This window comes from Lissotriton helveticus (assembly GCF_964261635.1).
Source record: "Lissotriton helveticus chromosome 1_1 unlocalized genomic scaffold, aLisHel1.1 SUPER_1_unloc_8, whole genome shotgun sequence".
Classification (NCBI taxonomy): Eukaryota; Metazoa; Chordata; class Amphibia; order Caudata; family Salamandridae; genus Lissotriton; species Lissotriton helveticus.
The window spans coordinates 4,092,252-4,108,012 of NW_027611725.1; the positions used below are offsets into that span (position 1 = coordinate 4,092,252).

The 15,761-nt window shown below is 44.8% G+C and overlaps 1 protein-coding gene across 1 annotated transcript; it reads left to right on the forward strand.

The window, feature by feature from the left end:
- The first annotated feature begins 9,222 nt into the window (after nt 1–9,222).
- Nucleotides 9,223–13,522, forward strand: LOC144806487 (uncharacterized). The gene is given in 2 exon segments (XM_078672841.1): nt 9,223–11,781; nt 11,783–13,522. Coding segments are annotated over 2 exon segments (2,583 nt in total). The 5' UTR covers nt 9,223–9,444; the 3' UTR covers nt 12,029–13,522.
- The last annotated feature ends 2,239 nt before the right edge of the window (nt 13,523–15,761 follow it).

Consider the following 15,761-nt stretch of genomic DNA (forward strand, 5'->3'; position numbering starts at 1 on the left):
GGTGCAGGGCAGGGGGTTGGGGGTTTTTGCGTTTTGATTTGTTTGTTTTGTATGGCCAGGGATTGCTATGGGTGCACTTGGATCTCCTGTTTTTTTAATGATTTATGGCTTCCATTAGACAGGGCCTGGGGTTCTCTGCCCTCAGCTGGAATGTGAATGGTTTGGGTGACAAGATAAAGCGAACCATGGTGAGTCAGCTCATTAGACGACACATGCCAGACGTTGTATTGTTGCAAGAGACGCATCTCATGGAAAGGCGATGTATGGCGTTGCACAGGGGTGGTTACAAACTTGTCGCCCATGCTGGCTTTACATCTGGCTCTAGGGGTGTGGGCATCTTAGTGAGGAACTCCTTTCCCTTTGCGGTCCGTTCGACCTGGTCTGATAATCGCGGCCATTATGAGCTATATCGGGTCTTTGGGAGGGTAAGACTATCACACTTGTGTCTATCTATGTCCCCCCGGCGCTGCAGGTGGACACGTTTCGTGATTTGGGCCGGATGATCCTAACTCTACCCGTCGGCACCACGGTGCTGGGTGGGGATTTTAACGCAGTCATGGACGGGGAGCTAGATAGGCTCCCCTCCCGTTTGTTGTTGCCCTGTCGTAGGTGGTTGCCCGACTTTATTCCTGCGTTGGGGCTGGTAGACTGTTGGCGTCTCAGACACCAGAGCGCTATTGAGTACACTCACGCCTCAGCGGCGCATCACTCCCTTTCAAGGATTGATCACGTGTTATTGCCAGCGGCGCAGGCGGCCATTGTTCGGGACGCAGCTCACTTGGCACGGGGGTCTCAGACCACTCGCCGATCTGGCCGAGACGTCTTGGGCCTCTCTATCTTGTTCAGAGGTCACCCATCGCAGGACCCACCTACACTCGACTGAGGAGTGGTGGGTTTCTCCTGCATTTGCGGTCGAGATGGCGTCGAGAGATCTTGAAAAGCCTCCGCCGAGATCTTTGAAATCCGCTTGACAGGTCCAGTCGAATCGTATTGACAAGTACGCCGTTTCCAAGGGGTCCCCAGTTGATGCGAAACGAACCCCGTCAGGAGGTGCGGAAGGGGATCCGGACAGTGATGACCCCACCATGAAGGGCTTAATGGCTGCTATCACTGGGGTTCAATCTTCCTTGGGCAAGATGGACACAAAACTGGACACTGTCACTATTGAGGTGGGTATAATCAGGGCTGACCTCACCAAAACTACTGAGAAGGTCAAGAACCTTGAGATCAAGACGGGGAGTCTCCTCGAGGATGTTTCGGAGCTCCAGAAGGAAGTGCGTGATCTCCAGGCGGCCCGACTGAAATTCGATGAGAAGCTCGATGAGTATGAGGGCCGGGCGCGCCGCAACAATGTCTGTATCCTGGGGGTTCCGGAGCAGTCCGAGGGGGCGACCCCAGACCTATTTGTTGAGGATCTCATCCTAAACCTTCTCAAGCCTAAGGGCCTCAGCAATTTCTTCACCGTAGAGAGGGCACACAGGATCCCCGGCGGCCGTCCGAAGGTTGGGGCGCCTCCGCGTCCCATCATTGCACGGGTCCTGAATTTTCGGGACCTGGACGCTGTCCTGCAAACGGCGAGGTCCACGGGCCTGTTGGCCTACGAGAATGCTTCGTTGCTATTTTTCTGAACTTTACTCAGTCGGTTCAGAGACAACGGCAAGGGTTTCTGTCTATCAAACGGCGACTGAGGGACCGTGACATCAAGTACTCTATGATGTATCCGGCTCGTTTGAGGATTGAACACGATGGAAAAACTTGTTTTTTTTACACTCCTGAGGTGGCTGCGGACTGGCTGGATCGAATTGAGGGGTCGGGCCCGATCGGATAGTGAGGAACAGTGACTTGTTTTAGACTGTATCGGTGGCGCAGAGGGGTCTGGTGGGGGTTGTCCTAATTCCCCCCCCCCTGGACTATTTTTGTTCACGACTCTTTTTCGTGCCTTTACCGGATGGGGGGGACAGTGGTTGGTTTGGGGTGGTGGGGCAGGGCGGCCTGTTGTAAGGTCCTTCTCTGTTTTTCTACCTTTAGATAACTGTAGTTAGTTGGGGGCGACAGGCACACTGCGAGTTGGGGATGTGCATTAGCTGCATGCATGGGTGCAGGGCAGGGGGTTGGGGGTTTTTGCGTTTTGATTTGTTTGTTTTGTATGGCCAGGGATTGCTATGGGTGCACTTGGATCTCCTGTTTTTTTAATGATTTATGGCTTCCATTAGACAGGGCCTGGGGTTCTCTGCCCTCAGCTGGAATGTGAATGGTTTGGGTGACAAGATAAAGCGAACCATGGTGAGTCAGCTCATTAGACGACACATGCCAGACGTTGTATTGTTGCAAGAGACGCATCTCATGGAAAGGCGATGTATGGCGTTGCACAGGGGTGGTTACAAACTTGTCGCCCATGCTGGCTTTACATCTGGCTCTAGGGGTGTGGGCATCTTAGTGAGGAACTCCTTTCCCTTTGCGGTCCGTTCGACCTGGTCTGATAATCACGGCCATTATGAGCTATATCGGGTCTTTGGGAGGGTAAGACTATCACACTTGTGTCTACCTATGTCCCCCCGGCGCTGCAGGTGGACACGTTTCGTGATTTGGGCCGGATGATCCTAACTCTACCCGTCGGCACCACGGTGCTGGGTGGGGATTTTAACGCAGTCATGGACGGGGAGCTAGATAGGCTCCCCTCCCGTTTGTTGTTGCCCTGTCGTAGGTGGTTGCCCGACTTTATTCCTGCGTTGGGGATGGTAGACTGTTGGCGTCTCAGACACCAGAGCGCTATTGAGTACACTCACGCCTCAGCGGCGCATCACTCCCTTTCAAGGATTGATCACGTGTTATTGCCAGCGGCGCAGGCGGCCATTGTTCGGGACGCAGCTCACTTGGCACGGGGGGTCTCAGACCACTCGCCGATCTGGCTTCGGCTGTGTATGGGACATGGTGATGTTGGAAGGATAGCCCCTATAAATGCATGGCGTCTGAAAGACCCTGTGGTAAAAAAGGAGCTGGTGCGGATTACAGATAGTTATTTCTGTGAAAATGAGGGATCAGTCACCTCGAGGTGCTCCCTTTAGGAAGCGTATATGACAGTCGTGAGAGGGGCGGTCCTCTCCCTTGTATCTGGGCAGAAAAAGAAGAGGGCGGAGTTGGATAGAGTGGAGGCGGAGCTCTTGGCCTTGGGTTGAGCTCCTGAGAGAACTAGGGGAGGTACTGGGGACCACTTTGCCGCTAGATCCCAAATTGGTCTATTGGGTATGACTAACAATGTGGACCATGCCCGCCCACAGTTGATCTTTCTAGTTTTGGCTCTAGTGGTTGCCAAAAGGGATGTAGCACGGAGCTGGGGGGTGGCCACGTTGCAGCAGCTGGAGGAATGGAGACGAGGCATGGATCTCTACATGGCGGCTGAAATGCCCTAAAAAGTTTGGAAGAGTGTGGGGCAGATGGCGTACATATCATGGCTTGGATGGAGGGCTTTGAGCTGGCAGGGGCGCAGAGGTATTCTACAGGGGACAAGAGAGAGGGTGCCAAGAGCCTTTGTGATATTATGGGGGTGGATCAGGGATAAAATCGACGGGGGCTAGATGGGGCAGTGGAGAGTGGATTGTTCGTACCGATGAATCAAGGGGGGAAGGGGACGGAAGAGTGGGGTGTGTTGATTAATGCTGACATGCTGTTTGTGTTCATGTACAATAAAATGCAAATAAAAAGAATAAAACAAAACAAAAAAAAAAGTAATGTGAAGCAGCGCATAGCACTGCTTCGCATTACTTCACACATTGGGACCTGCCAAGGGGGTGCATAGGCATTCCCGTGCAACCACCCAAGATTTCTCATGCTAAACCCATTTTACCAAATTCAGTGGATTGGGTTTAGCGTGAGAAAACTGCACCATTTTATACAAGACACAAGGAAGGAGAAATTAATTAATTTCTCCTTCCTTCTCTGACTTTGCATGCGTGCTGCACTGCGCAACATGCATACAAAGTGGGAAAAGCCTTCCTTCATGTCTGACATAGTATTTTGTACAGGAAGAGTGTCCTTCCTATACAAAACCGATGCTGGACTCACACACACACACCCTAGCGCTCTGGTGCTAAGGTGAGAGGGCAACAGAAAAGGTTTGGGTCCTATCTCTGACTAGCTTGGACCACTCCAATATTCCAAACAAAGAGTTGGCTAGTCAGGTTTTACTTGTTTTTTTATTTATTTTAACACACCCAGCCTGAAAGTACTGAGCGGTCAGTGTTTTGTTTCTAATTTATTTTCTTTAATTTCAAAAAATTTTAACATTTCTTTTTTGTATGTCATGAAAACAGACAGTCATCAAACAATAAAGAATGCATTCAGAAAACAATGTGCGCAATATATACAAGTGGTCAATATATACATCATCAATACAAAAGTTTCAAACACACCAAAAATTACATAGCAATAAGCAAATTAAATAAATGCGATGCCTAGATAAAGTTTTTTAACAAAAATAGGCACCAGTCCTTCAGATTTTATAACAGAAGACAAGCGGACAACACATTTCATGGAAACTGCCTGCCAGTCTTACTGAGCCAGTGATTAGATATTGTTATGGTTACACAACTAGGGACAGAGAGTGTGGTTTAATTTAAGTCTCTAGTGGCACCCTTCTTCTTTCTCCCTGGCTCGGGGTCAACGCGTTTTGAACCACAAAACGATTGAGGGTTCTCCTCAGGACACGGACTGGATATAGCCGTAGCTGTAAATAATCATAATGAAATCTGGTGTGAGTATTGGTTGCAAACACGATCTAATAGACTCAGAGACTCGAAAACAGGTGTTTATAACTACCTGAATGTAGTGTTCATAGTCACGATGTGTATGGGCAGCAGCCTCACAGGGCACTCATTATCTGCAAAGAAAATGATAGAGAATGGCCTATCACTACCGAGAACCATTGGCATCATGGGGAGCCATGGCTGGCTTGTTAAGAAGCATACCTGGTTCCTTTTGTGGCATCCATGATATTAATATGGAATGGGAGTGGAGAGGTTGCGTCGTGCCAAGTATCTGCAAGTGAATAAGTACAGCCGCGTATGAATCTATATTACCATAACACTGTATAGATGGAACACAACACTGCTGGTAGGCAGAAGGACATACCTGTTTTTAATACGAATGGTCGCGATGAGGGGCAATCTGACCGGTCGGTCCAGCAGTATTTTCAAAAGCGCTATTAATAAATTGAAGGGAAAGTATTTTAGTGAAGCGCAGAAACGCGCAAACACCCACCCCTAATCATCAGAATGGAGTGCAGTTAGGCGCGAGCGCACCATCGAGGTGGCGTGCTAGGGGGCTTGTACTTACTCGTAAAACGAGCGTTCTCCTCCACAAGGATCCCTCCGGCGTCTTGCATGCAAGTGACGGTTCAGGTAGTTTAGAGGCGATGGGCGGCCATATTGACTGGGCGTGACTGAGTGCAATGAATGCTGGTATTCGTAGTTCAATATCATCTCATATACGCTAAAAGAGTGGTGCGGTTAAAAAGAGGGCTGCCCTGCACGGACCAAGCGGAAAAGCGATCACAGACAAACTTAATATAGTGGACTCATATATTCGAGAAGGAATTCATTATTGCAGATTGCTTACTTCAGACAGTTCATTGAGCCCTGAGGTGGTTGTGTCAAATTTCAATATTAAGTAAGCTTCTTTTTGGGACAGTCGTATCTCAGGATCACCACTTCCGCCTTTGATTACTGACAGCACTGTCCATTTCAGATCGTTGGCAGAATGCTTGTATTGTAAGAAATGCGACACTAGTGGTGCTGTGAGGACTTTGTTGTTGATCCGGGAGCGGTGTTGTATGATCCTTTGTCGGACCTCTTGTGTTGTCTTCCCGATGTACACTTTGTCACATGGACACTGGATTGCATACACTGCGCTTTTAGTTTTACAGTTGGTGTGCTCTTCATGGCGCCAAAATCTTTTTCCATCGGAGAACAATGAACCTTCCATAGTGAGATTGCAGACGGAACATGTCCCACATTTTCGGTGTCCCTTTACAGGAGTCATACCGAAGATGGTGCTCTGGGTGTCCTTTTTCTTTTGGGGACGGGTCAATGTAATCAACTGTCCTATGCTGTGGTTCTTCTTGAGGGCGAATAGTGATGAACCCACCTCGGGCATGATTTCTTCCACCAGGTGCCAATTTTTTCGGATAATCTTCTGCAGGGGGTGGGTGTGAGGTCCAAACGTGGAAACACAAACCATTCGCTGTGTGGGCGATCTCTGCCTCTTTTCCAGTAGATGTTCCCTTGGGGTCCATCTGGCCCTTTTCATGGAATGCTGCAGCAGTTTGCGAGGATATCCTCTCTCTTGTAGTTTCTTTGTCAGCGCTTCACCATGTAGGTCAAAGTCTTGCACTCTTGAACAATTCCGTCTCACCCTCAGGAATTGCCCATAGGGCAGATTATTTTTAAGACTCCTGGGGTGGTAGCTCGTAAAGTGGAGAGCATTATTTTTGTCCGTTTTTTTCTGCAAAAGGGTACATGCCAGTCCATCTGGTGTTGTCTTGACTTCGACGTCCAAGAACGGTAAGGCTTTGGCATCATAGCAGAGACTGAACTTGATGCCTGGACTTCGGTTGTTGAGCCACCCGTGGAATTCCTCCAGGAGCTGTGGTGTACCACTCCAGATACACCACACGTCGTCTATATATCTTAGCCACTGGTGGATGTGGTCTTGATATGGGTTGTTGTTGTATACATATTTTTCTTCATATTGGCCCATGTATAGAATCGCCATTTCAGGAGCAAAAGGGCAGCCCATTGCTGAGCCCTTGATTTGTAAGAACATTTCCTCCTCAAACGTGAAAAAGTTTATTTTTAGCGCTAGAGATGCGAACGCGACAATCAAGTCGGTAGGCACTCGATGTGGGCGAGGCCTTTTCTCTAAGGAAATTTCGATGACATCGAGTCCATTCTGTTGCGGAATTTGGGTGTACAAGGATGATACATCCATCGTGACCATCAACTGTTTATTTGGATCAAATTGCCGCCCTTCCACTTTGTTAATAAAAACCATTGTGTCCCTAAGGAATGATGGAACCTCAACTACCAGTGGTTTGAGGAACACGTCAACGAACTGAGAGATTGGTTCAAGGACCGAATCGCACCCGGACACGATGGGCCGTCCGGGAGGTTTTGTGGCGTCCTTATGTACTTTCGGTAGTATAAGTGGGGGACCCGGGGGTACTTTTTTACGAGGTATTCAGCTTCTTTGGGATCAAGTATCCCTTTTTCCTTGCGTCATGGACAAGTGTGGAGATTTCTTGTGTAATCTGGGAAGTGGGGTCTTGTGTGATTTGGCGATACCATTCCTGGGTGTACACGTGACTTCTACCTTCAGCTCTGTAGAGTTCCTTAGACCATAGAACAACAGCTCCTCCCTTATCTGCCGGTCTTATGATGGCATCTTGCTGGTTCTTCAATTCACGAATGGCTTCCTTCTAATCTTTTGTTAAGTTTGTAGGAACGAACTGACGTTGTCTTTCAAGTTGATTCAAAGACGACATGACCACACGCTCGAAGGTGATGATATTTTTGGAAGTGTTATGGTTGGGGGGGGCAGACGTAGATTTGTTCCTCAGGCCAGAGGCCTCAGTTTGTAATTGATTTGGTGAATCCTTGAAGAACCATCTCAGGTGCACCTTTCTGAAGAATTCCAAAACTTCTAGCTTGATCTTAGTGAGGTCAGTGGCTGTCCCCGGTACAAATGACAGGCCAAATTCCAGTACTTCTTTTTCAGCTTTCGATAGTATCTTGTTGGACGGGTTGATAATGGGAGATTTGCTTATGACTTGTAATGATGTTTCCGTGTTGTCATTTCCCATTGGGGTTTGAATCTGGTACGCTTCTGCTGTTGGCCCTGTCCTAAAAAAGGCCTTTTATGGGGATTTCTGTTTGAAGGACCTTCTCCAGCGTCTGAATCTTCAGTGGATTCTGATGACGAAGTCTCCGAAAATGTTAGGAACTTCTTTCTTGACCGCCCCTGATAGGTGTTCAGATGCCTAGTAGAGTCAGAGCGTGTATAGAAGTCCTCTTTGAGATATAGGTAAACCGTCTCAAGGTTAAAGTTCTTCAGGTCTTTTTCGAATTTGGAAGTTTTGAAATTTATTGTGTGGTCCTTAAACGTGGACAGTTCCTTTTCAATTTTGTCCAGAAGAATTTTGGCTTCAGTTTCGGTGTGATTGTCTTTAATAGCTTGGAGTTGTTGTTCAATCTCTTTTTTGCATATTCGTTAGGCCGTTTCGACGGTATGGACCATCAGGTCTCTGCTGCATTTGGTACTTAAGCAGCTAAACCCCTTTCTGTATAACGGATCATCCGTAAAGATGAACGGGATGTTCTTGATCTGCAATCCCCAGGGTATTGTGCCAGCTTTTAGGTTGGCGAGTAAAAAGTGCCCATGAAGTTCAGTTCGGACATGTTTCTTTTGGAGTGTGTGTTTGATGCAGTGCCGCTGTAATCAGTGCCGGTGCAAGGGAAAGGGAAGGAGAGAGCCATATCTTTGAAAATATGGTGCTCTCCTGTTCCCTTCCTGTTGCGCCACGCAGCGCAGCCTTGCGGGGGGAGGGCTGCGCTGCATTGTATGAAGATTTGGTAAATCTCCCCCAAAATGTCTTTTACTACTAGTTAAACATTGTGAATTCTCATTCCATTATGTTTCAATTTAGTAATTTTAAATATCTTTACATCCAACAGAAAACAAGCCTTGAATGTATGAATTGACCATCAATAATGAAGCGAATGCTGTAAATCTTCAATAATAGCACAAATATTGAGCTACAGTATTCAGGAAAACATCAGCGCAGTCGGCGACAGAGGAACCTGCACACAAACTGACAGATCCTGGGTGAAGCATCAAGGGCAGTTCAGTGATTGCAAGAGGCTGAGCTGTGCACCTCTATGCCACAAGACGAAGAAATGACCTTAGGAAAATCAAGGCAACAACAATAACAAACCACCTCCTGTATAAACAAGTGTCAAATACTAACTTTGATCAATGTATCGGTATGATGTGATTACCGCAGTGCTCTATTTTGTAAAATGAAGACAAGCCATCATTCTGTGCTCTAGGTGAATTGTAAACTCTTTCTGGCCAAACCACAGTAACCAGAGAAGAGCACAACAGAGCGGAACCAGACAACTGACTGGTAAAGGAAAGACGAGTTCTTCTATCTACAATACAACAGACTGTCCTAATTTGCACCGGCCAGAAGGAAGATACATCTTTATCCGCAAGCGTGCATAGCCATAATCCAATCTAAAGGCACAATCACCTACAAAGACACCTAATACATATTAGGAGTGTGGCAAATATTTGGTGGGTATTGCATTTTATTGTTAAAACAGAAATCAAACGTGCTAAATACTGCACACATATAAAGTGTGTGAGAAAAACACCAGTGCTTGATCAGCGATGTCGGCCCATCAGGAAATGCAGTCATGGGATGTAGACAAATATATACCCGACCCACAGAGACTAACCAAGAAAGAAGAATCATACACATGCAGCGAGAGCTTTAGTTTGTCATCACTAATCAAGCTTCCTCAGCACACGTACACAGGACAAAAACAATTCAAGTGCATTGAATGTGTTAAGTGCTTTAGTCAGTTATCAACCCTACAGATACATCAGCGTACACACACGGGGGAAAAGCCATTCAAGTGCAGTGAATGTGCAAAGTGCTTTAGTCAGTTATCACACCTTCAAAGACATAATCAAACACACACAATGGAAAATTCATTTAAATGCAGTGAATGTGTGAAGAGCTTTAGTCGATTATCAAAGCTACGAAGTCATCAGCGAACACACACGGGGGAAAAACCCTATCATTGTAGTGAATGTGACCGTAGTTTTAGTGACTCTTCAGAAATAAGGTATCATCAGCTAACTCACACAGGAGAAAAACCATTCAAGTGCAATGCATGTCTAAATAGCTTTAGTCGATTATCAGTGCTACAAAGTCATCAGCGAACACACACAGGGAAAAAACCATTCAAGTGCAGTGAATGTGCAAAGTGCTTTAGTCGGTTATCAGACCTAAAAAGTCATCAGCGAATACACAAGGGGGAAAAACCCTATCATTGTAGTGAATGTGACAGTAGTTTTCACGTCTCTTCAGCATTAAGGTGTCATGAGCGAACTCACACAGTAGAAAAACCATTCAAGTGCAATGAATGTCTAAAGAGCTTTAGTCAATTATCAGTGCTACAAAGTCATTTACGAACACACACAGGGGAAAAACCATTCAACTGCAGTGAATGTGGGAAGAGCTTTCGTCACTTATCAAACCTCCAAACACATCAGCGAACACACACAGGGGAAAAACCATTCAACTGCAGTGAATGTGGAAAGAGCTTTCGTCACTTATCAAACCTCCAAACACATCAGCGAACACACACAGGGGAAAAACCCTATCATTGTAGTGAATGTGACAGTAGTTTTCGCAGCTCTTCAGCATTAAAGATTCATCAGCGAACTCACACCGGAGAAAAACCATTCAAGTGCAATGAATGTCTAAAGAGCTTTAGCCGATTATCACATCTACAAAGTCATCAGCAAACACACACAGGGGAAAAACCCTATCATTGTAGTGAATGTGACAATAGTTTTCGCAGCTCTTCAGCATTAAGGTACCATCAGCGAACTCACACAGGAGAACAACCATTCAAGTGCAATGAATGTCTAAAGAGCTTTAGTAAATTATCAGTGCTACAAAGTCATCTACGAACACACACAGGGGAAAAACCATTCAACTGCAGTGAATGTGGGAAGAGCTTTAGTCACTTATCAAACCTCCAAACACATCAGCGAACACACACAGGGGAAAAACCCTATCATTGTAGTGAATGTAACAGTACTTTTTGCGGCTCTTCAGCATTAAGGATTCATCAGCGAACTCACACAGGAGAAAAACCATTCAAGTGCAATGAATGTGTCAAGAGCTTTAGTCAATTATCAAACCTCCAAACACATCAGCGAACACACACAGGGGAAAAACCCTATCATTGTAGTGAATGTGACAGTAGTTTTTGCAGCTCTTCAGCATTAAGGTATCATCAGCGAACTCACACAGAAGAAAAACCATTCAAGTGCAATGAATGTCTAAAGAGCTTTAGTCAATTATCAAACCTCCAAACACATCAGCGAACACACACAGGGGAAAAACCCTATAATTGTAGTGAATGTGACAGTAGTTTTCGCAGCTCTTCAGCATTATGGTATCATCAGCGAACTCACACAGAAGAAAAACCATTCAAGTGCAATGAATGTCTAAAGAGCTTTAGTCAATTATCAAACCTCCAAATACATCAGCGAACACACACAGGGGAAAAACCCTATCATTGTAGTGAATGTGACAGTAGTTTTTGCAGCTCTTCAGCATTAAGGTATCATCAGCGAACTCACACAGAAGAAAAACCATTCAAGTGCAATGAATGTCTAAAGAGCTTTAGTCAATTATCAAACCTCCAAACACATCAGCGAACACACACAGGGGAAAAACCCTATAATTGTAGTGAATGTAACAGTAGTTTTTGCGGCTCTTCAGCATTAAGGATTCATCAGCGAACACACACAGGGGAAAAACCATTCAACTGCAGTGAATGTGGGAAGAGCTTTAGTCACTTATCAAACCTCCAAACACATCTGCGAACACACACAGGGGAAAAACCCTATAATTGTAGTGAATGTAACAGTAGTTTTCGCTGCTCTTCAGCATTAAGGATTCATCAGCGAACACACACAGGAGAAAAAAACATTCAAGTGCTGTGAATGTGCAAAGTGCTTTAGTCAGTTATCACACCTTCAAAGTCATCAGCGAACACACACGGGGGAAAAACTATTCTGCGGCAGTGAATGTGGGAAGAGCTTTAGTCACTTATCAAACCTCCAAACACATCAGCGAACACAGAGACTCCGCAAAGAACTTAAGAACATCAAAAATAATACTGACCCATCTGAGGACATAGACAAGAGCAGAACAGTGCAGTTACTGTGAGAGGAATGAATTACGGAAAAAGATTCAATTCAAATTATGTGGGACATTGAAATGCCAGGTGATAGAAGACCGGACTAGCAGTAAAGAAGGAAAACAGATAACAGTATTTACAGAATTATAAATGTGTTTGTTTTCAGTGATTGTTCACTTCCGTACACATAGCAAAGCAGCATGATGTACCAGGATACACAGTGGGAGGCTAGCACAATGTGGACTAAAAGAAAAGAAAAATTGTTAATTTTTATTTGGTGAAGAAGAGATACAAAGAAAAACATTCAATCGCACCTGACCACACATCTGTAAAAGCAACACTGAACAATACTGGGACTAACAACGATATTTTCAGCTAACTTGTCGGATTAGTGATAACACCTATAAACCAAACACACCCAGAGTGGACATGTTGTCAGGGCTCTGGAGATGGGAAACTTCATTGGTAAAATGTAGATATTACTATTAACAAATGCCACAGCAGCATATATAATGAACTAAAGTGAAGCACAGGTGTTCAAGAAATAACCTGCTTTGAGATATAAAAGAGCATATACCTTGTTTTTAAGTAATGTTTGCTGCATCTTTTACACTCTGTTATCGGTTGATGGATCAGCTCGTGCCTCGGGCCTTATAACTAAGTGTGACCCGTGGCTCCTCACCGACATGGCTCACCCTATTCATTTTGTAACTTGCCAAACTCTACTTTTTACCAGAATTGAGCCATTGTAAGCAGTCGACTCTGTTTGAAGAATGTGGTGAAATAGCGAAATCCCACATCAAAAGTATATATGTGACTGGACAATCAGTTGCACTCCCAGCAACTTGTCTTCCACACTGATTGTCCCTTGGTCTCAAATGTTCTGAAGGATTTGTCGTATGAATGCCAGAAGTGGCAGTGACATTCATGAAGCTAACGCTAACAGGAGTGTGTGGAAGATAGAGAGGGTGAGAGATAAAGAGAGCGAGAGAGACAAAGAAAGGGGGAGAAAAAGAAAGAGTAAAGGAAGGAGAGGGAACGGCAGGTAATATGTATTCACCTAAAAATAGAAGAAGCAGCCGAATACATGTCAATGTGTGACATCACCAGAGAAACAGGGTGAATACCTGTGAATTTATAGAATTATTTTTAATACCTATAGACCAATGTCATGCAAATAAACAGGGAACAAGTAAGGAAAATAGTGAGGGAGCCCATTATCATATGCAAATCACAATGACATCACATGTAGTGATGTCACAAGAAGTGATGTCAGGCCCTCATAATAATTTTCACGTGAAAGGTTGACGGCATGTTTTAAAAACAAAAAACAAGAAACATAAAATAATGTAAAAATAAGATTTGGTTTCAGTTTTTATTCATCATGTGTTTTTCCCACTATCAGTTTGTAACTAAACTCGGAATTGACTGAAAGTGTAAATATTTTTAAACAGATATGTGGAACTTGGAAATAAAAATTTTAAACAGTTTTCAGTGAATAAATAAAATGTGCTTTTAATTTGCGTTTGTTTCCTGACATTATTCTTTATCCAGCCCCCAAGCCCCAAACTGTTTCACATTTACAATGTATTAAGCAATAGAAGGGCTAATTTTGTCAAGTTCTCTGTTCCTCTCTTACACCACTCACACAAACAAACACTCAGAGGCCTGTGTCTGCAGTACTGGGGCACAAAGTAACAATTACCAGTTGCAGGCTAAGGGTCTAGGTGGAACTAAGTCCCGTTTCTAGATAATAGTAGGGGGGCCCCTTCAAACTGTGGCTACCCCAGACTTGTGCCATGCTGACTAAGCAATAGTGACTTTGAGTAATTTATAATGAATTGAAGTGAGAGAAAGAGAAGAAGAGAGCGAGGTGCAGGATATATTAAAGAAAATGAAAAAAAGAGACACAAGACTTTACCCTGTTCTGTGTACTAGCACTTTACGTAAACAAGCTCTGCTGTGCGTTGTGAACAGGCTGTCACCCCCCTTTGTATGTAAATGAGCTTCTGTGACCAAACACCCCAGGTTCCCATCTCTTCTAGCGTGGATGATAATGTGAGCACTGTAAGGTAATCGCAAAGAAGAGCTTTATTGAGAAACAATCGGCTTCCAGGTCACACAGCTGTGGTTATGTAGTTCTTTATTCGTTTTTTTAAAATTTACTTTAATTTGCAGCAATTCTCCTGGTTACTTTTTCTCAGTACTACGCTTCAGGTCGCTCATAGCTCTCCATCAGTTAAACGTGAGGTTTGATGTAGGATTTGTTGTTAGTGTCCCTAGACCATGTCCCAATCCATTTGTCCTTGATTTGTCGGCATGGATTTTGTCCACACACTGGTCTACGACGGGCCTTCTCAAGGTAGAAGGCGCTGTAAGAGGAATAATAAATCAGACATATATGAAATTGTATGTAAACAAATATGTGCCTTTCAGTTATCAGGCATCACCAGACTCACGTCTACACATGTAATTGAGCACCAGACTAAAGTGACTCCTCACTATATAAATATGTGCCATCAGTAATCGGGCTGATGGTTCCACTGATACGCATAGCAAATAAAGTTTCTGAGATTGCGCTCATTCGCCTAAATTTTAATTGCTGAAGTTTCACGCAGTTTCGCTGATGTGTACAGCTTATAAGGCTTGTGGATATTGCACACTGTAAGCAGATCACTGAAGTTCACCCTTAAGTAGTAACTAGGTCAAAACATAGTACATACATAACGCAAAATGTCACTGCCCCTCTTCTTTTTGACATCTCCAGGAGTTCCTCCTCTCTCATGGCTGAAGTGAAAGAACGTTTTCACACATTATGCTCGTGTCTGTGGCACTTCCTTAAGCACAGAGAGGAGAGCCCCATTGTTAATGCATTGTTTGGGCTCTGAGGGACAAGAATTCTTTGAACACCTTCCAGAACTCTCTGATAATGACTCTGCAACTCTTGATGAATATGAGATCTGCTTCAAAAAGTTGGACTTGCACCACCTCCCCAAAGTGAGTACTGTCCTTGAACGATATTACTTTGGGAAAAGGATGCAAAGCCAGGTTGAGTAGGTCGAACAGTACATGACTACCTTGCGCAAATTGGCTTCCACGTGCAATTTTGGTGCAGCTTTAGTGGAGCGGTTAAAAACTCAGTTCATGTTGGAATGCGCCCTCGACAAAACGAGAGACGCCCTGTGGCAAAAATACACGCCATCACTTCAAGAAGTGCTGACCATCACCAAAAGTCACGAGCATTCAAAAGGGTGTGTTGATATTATGCACAAAGACAGTTCAGGTGATAAAAAGGAGAATATTAATGTCAAGGTGCTGGTGGATAGATTAGTTGAACCCAAATTTAGCACCACTTCAAAGCTCTTTAACACAAAGAATTTTCAGAGGAAGTGCTTCAGGTGTGACAACTCTAGCCCTATGGCCAACTTTAACCTGTTGCGTGCATCAGACGGCCCCGGCCATCCGACGTCACAGTGGGAATGTGCGGAGGATGGCCGGGGGCCATCCGAACCGCGCCCACTCATTAATATAGCTGCACCGCGGCAAAATTCACGCTGCAGTCAACAGGTTAAAGACTGCCCAGGCTGGAAGGCCGTGTGCAAAACTTGTGAGAGAAAAGTTCACGTCTCAAAGAGCTGCAGAACGAGCAACAAGCATAAAAAATTAGGAAAGTTGATCTTTATTAAGAAGATTTGGAAGGAATCAATACTCTCCCAGTCACAGGAAATGCTAGTGATGGCCCTCAGGAGCTAGTTTTGACCA